The sequence below is a fragment of the Brachionichthys hirsutus genome, chromosome 8, assembly GCF_040956055.1.
Source record: "Brachionichthys hirsutus isolate HB-005 chromosome 8, CSIRO-AGI_Bhir_v1, whole genome shotgun sequence".
Classification (NCBI taxonomy): domain Eukaryota; kingdom Metazoa; phylum Chordata; class Actinopteri; order Lophiiformes; family Brachionichthyidae; genus Brachionichthys; species Brachionichthys hirsutus.
Window position 1 is genome coordinate 2,671,508 of NC_090904.1, and position 12,043 is coordinate 2,683,550.

Consider the following 12,043-nt stretch of genomic DNA (forward strand, 5'->3'; position numbering starts at 1 on the left):
AAGACAGAAGGGAACTCGATTGAGGCTCCATTCTTGCCGAGGCAAGCGAATGATTTTGCAGAAGCCAGAACCGAGAAGGGGAAAGTTCCTTCCAACGCCCCAGCTATTCCATTATTAGATTGCGAAGCTGCTCAGGTGCACGCTGAGGCTAAGAACCCGCTGCATCCGTTATTGACTGGCTGCCAACTGCACATCGTTCTCTTTGGCCACTGGAGGTGTTCTGCAGCATTAGACTCCAATCAATAGCCAACACAGCTAGCAATGCCATGTCTGCCATTAGCCAATCACCAGTGGGCTGTAGCCTCGATGTGTTACTGGCCAGCTTTGTCTTTGTGGATGTGTGTGTGTATGCATTTGGTGTGAATGTGTCTTTCTGATTTGTTTGGTGTGGGTGAATGCCAAAGGGCGGGGCAACTCAGGCAAGTATGCAAACAGCCTTCTGGACAGACTGGGGGTCAGCGTCAGAGTCGGACAACGGCAATAGCCGAGTCCGTCATGACTCGGGACTCGTGTTGATGCCGCGCCGCATCACACGACCCGAGGCGCCAAAGCGGGGCACGAAAACCAGCAGGTCCGTTGATGCGACTTCGATGAGGGAACACTTTCAGTGTGGTTGGAAAAGACAGACAATTCGACGATGTCAGCTTGAATTTTAGGACATTAAATTATGGCTTTATGCATTATTCATGATTATGTATTTATTTATTAGTATTAATAATAATCATCATTAAGTAGTATCAGAAACAAAATGGGGTTTGGTGACATTTAATGAGTTAGCAAATGAAGATCTTCTTCTTTAACTCATTGAGTGCCAGACATTTTCAGCTCGGCTCTATGCTGAGTGCCCCAGTTTTCGCGCATTTATCCTGATGTTCCAAGCCCCACAGAATATTCTTTACTATGACTATGCAAACGCCGAACCCACCAAATGAAAGATCAAGGTCTCTTCTTTCATCAGAAAATAAAATGTGTTCCTACCGTTTTTCATTCTGCAGTTATTGCCCATCGAAGAGAGGCAGAGTTCAATGTCAGGGTTGCCAGTGAATGTTTGTGTTTCAAAAAACATCTTCAGACGTGAATGGCACTCAAAGAGTTAATCCTAAATCTTTGCTCTGCAAATTTTACATCATTATAGGAATCTGTTTGTTTATTTTTTGGCGCTTTGAGGAACAACATTTAAAATGATGCCTGACTCACTCCTTGCATGCTGAGGCCAGTCTGGTGTTCAGGATGTGCTCTGGCTTACTCACAGGGATGTCATTATTTATAAAGGCCACTTTTGGAAGGCTTCCTTCACATGCATGAGTCTAAATTAATCAGAGATGTTGAGCTCAAAATGGAAACCAGGATTGACTGATGATGACAGCCTTGAAAGCTCAACCAGTCAGAAAGCCTCCTGATGCCCAGTAGCCCATAGATTATCTGCTTTTAATCAACATCTGTAACCGTTTCCACATCGGGTTTATGCTGTGATGTACTTCAGGTTTAGACTTTGAATATTTGTACTGTGTGTGCATGGATCTGCCAGGGAACAGGGCTAGAGGTCGACCCAGGACAAGATACATGGACGTAGTGAGGGAGGACATGAGAGTGGCTGGTGTTGGGGAGGACGATGCAAAGGACAGGGTGAAGTGGAGAAAGTTGATTTGCTGTGGCGACCCCTCAGGGGACAAGCTGAAAGTACAGTACAGGTATATATAATCAATCAGTGATTCACACACGCTTCATTTTCTACACTTGAGGGACATTAGCATAATGACTCATACAAGTCTCACAGCAGAAATACATTCAAACACAGGCTGCGTTGTGGGAAATGCAGTTCTGCAGCTCCACGTTTGGCGTCTTAAGAGACAGGTGTGATGACAGACGATGGGGTAAACTTTCACGCCAATCACAAACGCTCTGGGCTGCAGGTCCCACCATGATGCAACACGGTGGAGTACAATCACACTTCCTGAAAAACCACAACGGTGTATTACACAACTGTTCACCACAGCTGTAAACACCCAGGGCTCGTCTATCTGCCGGCGAGCTGACGGCTTCCCCTCACTCCATTCCACTGTTAACAACATCTGTGTCATGTGGAGAACCACGTGCATGCTGGGAAAGGGACAGCTTAACACGCTGATTCGTGTGTGTGTGCGTGTGTGTGTGGAAAAGCCCATGTGCATCACAGCGCTTCATTAATATCGCAGTCCTGCGTTGCTGTTAATAGACAGCGTGGTCATTCCTGTCCGCCAGGATGTTTGGGAAATATGTTCAGCATCTATTACTGTCAAAAAACAACAACACAGACACAAACTCTTTGTTGTCATGACTACCAAAGGTGAGAAAATTATATTGAAACATACCAAGTGTTATTACAAGGGTATAAATAAGATATCACATGGAGGAGAGGAGAGGAGAGGAGACGTTCATCCATCCCTGTCTCGGTGAGGCTCTACCTGCCGGCCTTTACCCCGGTGTCATTTATCACCGTGTCCTTTCTGAATCGGCCCACTTTCTGGGGCAGCGCGATACAGAGGAGGATGCACTTATGTTATCTTCCTCCTGGCAGGGAAGCACAACGGCGGGAGCGTCCTGATGATTCGCTGAGCTGCAATGACCCAGACGCTGAGCGGGCCTCTGGGAGCAGACATGCATGCCCCCCCCCCCCCCACCCCACTCTGCAGCCACTCAGACGCGCTCTGCCACCGCTCCCCCGATGCAGCCATCCTCAACAGTAACCGTCTCATTGGCGTTCAGTCACACGCCTACAGCGAGCTGGGAACGGAAGGCCTGGCACTGCCCCCCCCCCCCCGCTATTACAATTCTACAACGCCAGCCGCTCGCCTGCCGCTACAGGCACGCAGCGAGTCGCACAGCGAAGGAATAATAAAGGAGCCGGAGGAAGGGGAGCACGCACACAGCCGAGGCACAAAAAGGTAAGGAAGAGAAAGCTCTGATCGGTGGGTCACACTGAGCCAGCTAATGAATAGAACATACTAAAAATCACCAGTGCAAATAGCCACACTCCCCATCCCGCCCCCCTGTCATGTGGAAAGCCACACCGTGACGGCTTCACGACGAGGCCCATTACTGGTTCACCAGCTGCCCGTCCCCCCAGCAGCATATCAAGGTCCTCCCAGAACCCTCAGCTGCCTGCTAATCACCCGTTGGAAGAGCAGACTAATTCAGACGTCAAGGCACATTACCTGTCGGTGACCTGAGCGCCTATCTGGCAGTGACAAACACCAATTGGAGGATAATGCACATCTGGATGACAAGAAAGTGGGTAGAGACACACTGGCGACTATATGTGCAATCACTCAGCGCAGCTGAAGGAGGAGGGGGGGGGGGGGGGGGGGCAAGGAGCAATCGCTGTTGCATGAAGATAGCGTCCTCGACAGCGCTGGGTCAGTCAGCCGCCGTACGGCTGCTGCGCCTCTGGTGAAATAAACGCGACTCTCAGAGCGAGGAGTGACTCCTCAGCAGCCGTCTCCTCCGATCTGCTCTCAGACGCGGACCGAGGCGACGCTCAGCACTCCTCGGGTCCATTTCACACGAGCAGGATATGAGCGATGCGCGGCAAAGAGGCAGCAACAAATACCACGCCGGAGACCAAAGCCTGTTTCCCAATATTGTAGCCGCGTCACGCACGAACGTGCTTCTGGGGGGTTTCAAGCTCCTCTGATGATTCATTTCTACGGGTTCCAGAGGATAAACTGTTAACACTGAATCATTTTTTATGATTGAACCCACTTCCATCAGAAACACAAGAGCGGACGAGAGACAAAGCCGGGACAAAGCAGGTGAAGGCAAAAGCTCGGACAGGCGAACTGAAGAGACGCAAAGAAGGCGGAGTCGACCTGAGTCGGTTCAGCTTGAGTCGAACCGAGTCGGTTCAGCTTGAGTCGAACCGAGTACATATATAATTTTATATAACAAAGCTTTTAAGACATCAGTGTGGGCTCCAACTGGAACAGGCACAGAAGGCACAGCAGAACACAAATCTCCCAAAATACCCCGCTGAAAACAATCCCATAGAAAACTCGACATGCAACAGACATGTTATTTGTATGACATAGAGCTTTATGGCCGTTTGTCCTACAAGAGGTGATGCAATTAATTCTCCACTGCCAAAGACACAACTTCCAGAACCGTCTTTCTCCAAGCAAAGCAGATTTACAGTAAGTCTGAGAGATCAGGTTGTTTGCTCATCCAAAACGCCTCCATTCCTCCAGTCTGTATCTCTCTCTCTCTCTCTCTGTCTCTCACACACACACGCAGCTCATTAAACGCTGCCACTCTGACCTGTGTCCATCAACTTCCAGGTGGTTCTCATGCTGCTGAAATGTCAGGAAAAATTGCTTCTTTCTCACTAAATAAGAGGAAAACAGCAACATTGTGTTAAATAACAGAAAACAGCAACATTGTGTTGAATAAGAGGAAACAGCAACATTGTGTTGAATAAGAGGAAACAGCAACATTGTGTTGAATAACAGAAAACAGCAACATTGTGTTGAATAAGAGGAAACAGCAACATTGTGTTTAACAGAAAACAGCAACATTGTGTTTAACAGAAAACAGCAACATTGTGTTGAATAAGAGGAAAACAGCAACATTGTGTTAAATAAGAGGAAACAGCAACATTGTGTTAAATAAAAGGAAAGCAGCAACATTGTGTTGAATAAGAGGAAAACAGCAACATTGTGTTGAATAAGAGGAAACAGCAACATTGTGTTAAATAAAAGGAAAGCAGCAACATTGTGTTGAATAAGAGGAAAACAGCAACATTGTGTTGAATAAGAGGAAACAGAAACATTGTGTTAAATAAAAGGAAAGCAGCAACATTGTGTTGAATAAGAGGAAAACAGCAACATTGTGTTAAATAAGAGGAAACAGCAACATTGTGTTAAATAAAAGGAAAGCAGCAACATTGTGTTGAATAAGAGGAAAACAGCAACATTGTGTTGGTGGCTTTAAAACTAATAACGCATTGAACTCCCTCCCAGTCCAGCCAATGAAAGCTAGCGTGGGAAGGATGAACCCATGTGCGTTCAGTGTCAGAATGCAGCAGCCCGCACACAGACCTTACGGACAGATGAGACAAGAAGAAGGTCAAAATGTCCTCCCTGCTTCCGTGGCGCGGCTGTTTATAGCACAACTCTACGAGACTAACCAGCATCCACAAAGGCAAAGCCGCAAACATTTCACATCTGCAGGGCCAAACAATCACGAAATGTCCATGGCATTCATTTCAAAATGTCCGGATCTGCATTTTCCGTGGGACAGGTGGGACAGGTGGGACAGGTGGGACTCACGGCAGCTCTGTCTAACCCCACCAGCTACCAACAACACTCAGAGACGCCCAGCACAGGAGTGGAGCCTCTGATTCTGCTATTGATGAATTATTGAAGACGAGACCCCGGGAGCAACGTTACTCTTTGTTTTCTAGTTGTAACACGCCTCCTCCCACAACCCCCCCCCCCCCCCCCCCCCCCCGACATAATTCCATGAAAGTACACAGATCCTTTGTTTGGTCCTCAAAGTGGTGTCCTTCTCATAATTGGTTAGTTAGTTTTCCGTGTTTCCAGGTGGCCTTAGATTGATTCCCACGTCATGCTGTTAATGTCCGCCGTGATGGAGGTTTGCCTACATCAACACAGAGCTCGCCAGGTTCCGTTCATCTGAGGCTTGGATTCATTCTGGGGCTTCAACTGCAACATCTGTAAAATCTGCATATGTGTGTGTGTGTGTGTGGTGGGGGATGTGTGGAGAATACAGCATCACTTTACTAGAATTGTGACAGCTGCCTCAGGCACAGACAGGAAATGCTTCATGAGAGTCAAAGAGGACAAACAAACCAAATCAACAAAACGCTTTAAAGGATGAGATATCAAAGGCTAAGTCGACACAAACGCATAGGACGTTGACCCGGGAGGGGAGGAAATGAGGAAGGGAGGAGGGGAGGGAGGAAGGGTGGAAGGAAGGAAGGAAGGAAGGGAGGATGGAAGGAGGAAGGAGAGAAGGGAGGGAGGAATGGTGGGAGGAAGGAAGGAAGGAAGGAAGGGAGGTAAGGAAGGATGGACACAATGAAGGACCATTTGGGGCCCTATGATAACGAAGATCTTTGTAGTTGGATCTGGATTCTGGTTGGAAGCAGTTTTCTTTTCTGCACGGTGAACTAAAGATGTAATCCGACACCAAAGCATGTCTCCTGGTGAAAAGGAAAGGGAGACAAGCGGCGGAAGTTAGCGAGACGTTGATGAGGCGAGGTTACGAACAGCGATGCAACGCTCCCGCTCACTCAGTTGTCGTGACAACGCGGCTCTTAGAGCCGGCCGACGAGCACCGTGACACGCCAGCAGCCTGCTGGAGGAGGGTTCGACGCCCTGCTGCTCCTCTCTGGTCATTTGTTTATGGTTTACCCATCTGAAACATATGACTTTTCCATTTGGACTTTTCCAGATCAAAGCATCGTTGACGTTTCAGATATTCTCTTGATGCCGCTGCATTTACACTTTCCAGTGACGCGTCTCCGCTGTTGGACAGAGCCGTTGTCTTTACCATGTCCTTGACTTCTTCCTGCACCGTTGACTGAACAAAGCCAGAAGATGAATGACTTTTACATCAATCCCATCTCCATGACAACTGAGCAAACCCTTTGCTTTCATGGACAGTCGCCTGCAAAATGTTAATTATTGGAAGTACCTGAACGGATATTTCTGCAAGGCTCTGATCTGAACACAAGAAGCAGCCTCAGTGCTTCAGGAGCTGATCACTGGTGCTGCAGGGTGCACACACACGCACACACACACGCACACACACACACACACACACACACGATCGCGCAGTGAATAGGTTGAAACATACAGAAGCACGCCGCTATCCTCAGTGCATGCTGCAGCAGCGGAGTGGCTGATGGATGCTCATGGAGGCATCCAGTGAAGCGTTGCCAAGTTTCCTTTTTTGTATTCTGTGTTGCCTACAAATGATTAATAAGGCAAATGAAAATTCGCTAGCGCCTAAAACTCATTGTGTGTCCAGGTTCCGTTTGTCCCATCGAGCCAGTTGGCACTAGTGAGACGAAGAGTGGTTTTATTCCAAGGGAGGCCCGGCCTAGAAAGCGAGACGGTCGTAGACGGCAGATCGTAACACGCACACCAGGCAAGAAATTAAATGAAGATTATAAAGCATAGCCACAGTACGAAGAAGCAAACAGTCGCTGAATCCAATGGCAGAGCGGCTGGAGAAGTCTCAAAACCTCTTAAAAAAAACACTTAGAGCTCACAGAGCCTTAAGTTATGAGCTCTGTGCCATTGAAGGCTCTCCTGCACCCGTTCAGCTGATTGTCAGAAAAGTCTCGAAGGCAAGAGCAGATGTTTGACCATCCTCTCTCGTCGGCTGCATTCCCATTCCCACTCTCACGCCTTCTGCAAATGTTTTACTGTGACAGAGCATGGCCTGAGGAGGATGGCTCCATCGAGAGGCACGTCCCGATATGAGCAGCGCATTCACGTGATTATTGCGGTTTGATAAGGGGCTTAGGGGCTCCCGTCACCCTTTTCTTCTCTGTTGGCGTGATCAGCAGCTACGCTGATGCGTGCGCAATAAGCAGGTAGCTTAAATGCGATGCAGGGGAAATGATCAAAAGCAAATTTGATTATGTAATTTGATTCCCACGACAACAACAAAAATAACACAATTTTTGCCTCGCCACATCAGGCAATTTTTTCGCGGACCGGGTGGGGTAATTAAATTTAAAAGGAGGAATATGATCTCACCAATAAACTTTATATAATGCATTGCAATAACTGTTAAAAAACGTATTACACCAATATCTACTCACCATTAGTTGTGGTCTCAAAACAGATAATTTACAAATGATTGACCCCTTCATTGCCTCGTTAATGAAGCCAGGCAGCTTTAGCTCAACCCGAGTTTTAAGTCTGACTCCTGGTTCGTCTGTTAAAAGAGGTTTTATTTTCTTGGAGGCGCCACGTCTTCCTCCTCAGCTGGACTTAGCAAAGAAGCTCTGCAAAGACGTTTGTTTGTTTTTTTATTTAATTTTCGCTTGTTCACGTCTGTTTTTAGTAACGTATCACGTAAAGCACGAAAATTCACAGGCGAATGTTGCGTTGCCAAAAATCCGGTCGTTTTTAAAAATAAAACACCTTTTATATGCTAATAATCGATACAACGCAAATTTGATACATTAGTTATTCTTTCTGTGCGGCCCGGTGGTTGGGGACCACTGCCCTACACAACACTGATTCATAGATGTGCACTATTACATACAACGATCAACTAAGGCATGCTTTTTTAAATACTGTAAAAAAAAAAAAACCTGTAAAAACAGATAATTTACAAATGATTTAATTGAAGAAGTACGCGTTGGCTCTCGGGGCCTGAGTACGTTGTAAAATGGCACGCGTCAAGAAAAAGGTTGCCGACCCCTCGTCTACTGAAACAAGCGTCTTTGCATTGTGTCTCTCCATCCCCATCCCTTCCCGAAGAACCACCCTGGACTTCGCCAGCGGCTCAGGAGGCCAGCGCTCCAGCGGACACGAAGCAGGAAGACCAAGAGGGAGCACCCGAGTCCGTCCGTCGCTGCCGGGCGCCATCATCCAAGCTCAGCTTCCTGCACCCAGCTGACCCTCAAAGCCCACCGCCTCCCTCCAGAAGAGTCAATGATGTAAGAGGTGTGAATTAAACATGAGACTACCACACAGGAATGTATGCATGTTGCGTGGAAGAGCGCACGTGCACAACACGGAATCACACACAATAACAAGCCGACCTGTAGACCGACGCAAGGCGGGATTTGTGAGACTGTTTGTTTTTTTGCAAACAGAATAGTGACGAGCTGATCCGTGCTGGTTGGGGCGTTACAAACGAGTGGCTGCAGGAACCTGAGAATACAGGCCGGACCGGAAACAGGGAAGAAACAGGGAATCGGGAATTCTGACATCCTTCCCACCAATTACTTCCCAGCGAGCGTTAAATAGCAAAACCAGCCTTGAAGTTAAGCCCGGAGCCAACGCAGATCCTCCCAATGCTTTTATCTCTCTCTCTCTCTCGCTCATTCCTCCATGCCCTTTATTAATCATCCTTGGTTAGTGGGGCAGAGAGTGTGGTGTTAGGAGCTCTTGGGAGTATGCAGCCATGAAACACACACACACACACACACACACACACACACACACACACACCTCCATGTGGGTGCACACTAATAGGCAGCCGGCTCATAAATCCAGGCCAACAGAGCAGTATTCATCACTCTGTAGCTTAAAGGAAATATTCAATCACAAAAGTATTTAAAAAAATATATGCAAGAAAACTCCACAGACTGACAAACATGGGCCCACAGCTGAGGTTCAGGGATCCTGGGCCCCGGTGCCGGGACTCAGCTGCCGCTGACGTAACGCTCCCAACCATCCCAGTTGCAGCCATTTCCCTGCACCTACAAAGCGCATCACCGGAGGAGCTCGGCGCACATCACAGCTTTCAGGCCTCATTATCAGAGCTGGTTTGCTGAAGACAGCATCCTTTGAGAGCCGGATGCAGCGCGAGACGCGAGCCTATAACCACTGGAGCTGCTGGCCACACTGCAGCAGAGTTATCTTGAATAATGGAGAATGTAATTAGGACTCATTTCTATGCATGTAAGTGCACTCAGCCTGGAAGGCTCCATCTGGGCCGCATGCCATTATTACCATTATCACTATTTGCTTGTCCTGACAACAGTGGAAGGGAATTGGCCATTAGAAGTTGTAGGACGGTGGGAGGTTCCCAACGGAAGCCTATTGGGACATCCTCTTGGGACGTGGAAATGGAGACACCGGTGGGGACACAGTTGATGTCAACCAAGTCACGTTTAAATTATATTTTACATCAATGTATCCGAATAAATCCATGTGCCAATGAGAAGTTGGCATGTTTCAACTCAAAGGGGGAGAAGTCTAAAATAAAACGGGGACGCACAGAGACAAGCGGGGACGCACATGCAGAGAGACAAGCGGGGACGCACAGAGACAAGCCGGGACGCACAGAGACAAGTGGGGACGCACAGAGACAAGCGGGGATGCAGAGAGAGACAAGCGGGGACGCACAGAGACAAGCCGGGACGCACAGAGACAGGCTGGGATGCACAGAGACAAGCGGGGACGCACAGAGAGACAAGCGGGGACGCACAGAGACACAAGCGGGGACGCACAGAGAGACAAGCGGGGACGCACAGAGAGACAAGCGGGGACGCACAGAGAGACAAGCGGGGACGCACAGAGAGACACGCGGGGACGCACAGAGAGACAAGCGGGGACGCACAGAGAGGCAAGCGGGGACGCACAGAGAGACAAGCGGGGACGCACAGAGAGACACGCGGGGACGCACAGAGAGACACGCGGGGACGCACAGAGAGACACGCGGGGACGCACAGAGACACAAGCGGGGACGCACAGAGAGACAAGTGGGGACGCACAGAGAGACGAGCAGGGACGCACAGAGAGACACGCGGGGACGCACAGAGAGACACGCGGGGACGCACCTGGTTTGACCGTCTTCAAGCGAATCGGCTCCCGAAAGTGCCGGATGACGGCCAGCGTGTCCCGGTTCGTGAGTCCGCTGACGGGCGTCCCGTTGACCTCCAGCAGCACGTCTCCGTAGTAGGGCAGCTTCCCGACGTGGCACACGAGCACGTCCAGCTTCATCTGGCCCAGGTGCGGGAACAGCCCGAGCTCCGCGCCGCCCAGGACCTCCACCACGGAGCCGAAGTCCCCCAGGCTCCCCCACGACACCGCGCACTCCACCACCTTGCTGGACCAGTGTTTCTTCTTCTTCAGTGTTCTGGACATGCTGTCCCCTGTCTCCTGTCTCCTGTCTCCTGTCTCCCGCGTTCTCAATCCGATGAACGACCTGGCTGCGGTCGAGTCGGGTCTGCGAACGCTAAACGCGCGCGCCGTGACGCGGACGCGGACGCGGCCTAATGAATCCTCCCGAGTCGTTCCCCGGAGCCGAACATATAGGAGGCTGGTTCCCACGCAGGAGTCCGCGTCCGAGCTCGTCCATTCCCCCACCCCCCGCGTGCGTGTGGTCCGGTGAGCGCGCAGTTGCCTGGGCTGCAATAATTCCAGTCGCTCCGCGTGCGTAAAAGCGGGGAGTTGGTCGCGGCGTGGGGCTTGAAACCGAGACTAAGTCAGGTTTTCGGGCTCTTCATCGCTGCTCTGGAAACACATCCGCGCCCCCCTTCGCCTCCAGACGCCAGCGCGTCGGAGCCCAAACAGAAACGGCGTCAGACCGTGTTCGTGACGCGCAGCGTCAGCGAGGCGTCCCCGATACCTGCGCGCAGCCGGCGGTCATCGCTGAGATCCGGCTGCTGCTGACGCGGCGGGTCGTTGATCTGCTTACAGGTCTGAACACACCTGGCAGCGCCAAGAGACGCTGTCCAGCTCAGAGACGCCCGTTTTTACGCGCGTCGGGCCGCAGCCGGGGCTCCGGGACGCTGGCGCCATCCTCCGGCGAGGTGTGGTACTAAAGGAGAAGCATGATGTGTGGGTTCGGCAACGTTCTCCCGCCCGAGAGGGCATGACGCGCATTTATTTAAGGGCTTTAGGTGGAACAAGACGAGACTAAAAGAAATGCCCAGAGCGCGTCATTTTACGCGTCATTTTTTTACGCCTCTCACGCCCTATTAAGACTTCACTTGCTCAGATCTCATCGAGAAGTGCTTCCACAGCGCCACCTATTGACAGAATGGGATAAATAAAACCGCCCTCTTCCAGCTCCTTCCCATCACGGCAGGCTGCGTACGTGCTCAGCGGCAGCGTCTGTGCGTAACGGGAGGATGGTTGGACCGATGAAACCGACACGGAGCGCTGCTGCTTCCCATGCCTGCAGAGAGAGAGACACGTCTTCCGTCTCCTCCCGTCACTTCTGGGGATTTACTGCTGAACGTTCATGAGTCTGTAGGAAATGTTACGTTTATCGTCTCTTTGTTCTATTTATCACAGATCTGCATTCCTGTTTTACTTGCATCCACACACGCCTTCAGATCTCTGGATTC

At 50.1% G+C, this 12,043-nt stretch overlaps 1 protein-coding gene across 1 annotated transcript in view; it reads right to left on the reverse strand.

Annotated features, from left to right (window-relative positions):
* The window catches only part of LOC137898039 (membrane-associated guanylate kinase, WW and PDZ domain-containing protein 3-like), a 74,538-nt gene extending 63,703 nt beyond the window's left edge, over nt 1-10,835 (reverse strand). Inside the window, exon 1 of the mRNA XM_068742034.1 lies at nt 10,529-10,835. Within this exon, the coding sequence (XP_068598135.1) occupies nt 10,529-10,835 (307 nt within the window). The remainder of the gene's footprint in view (nt 1-10,528) is intronic.
* Between the last annotated feature and the right edge of the window lie 1,208 nt (nt 10,836-12,043).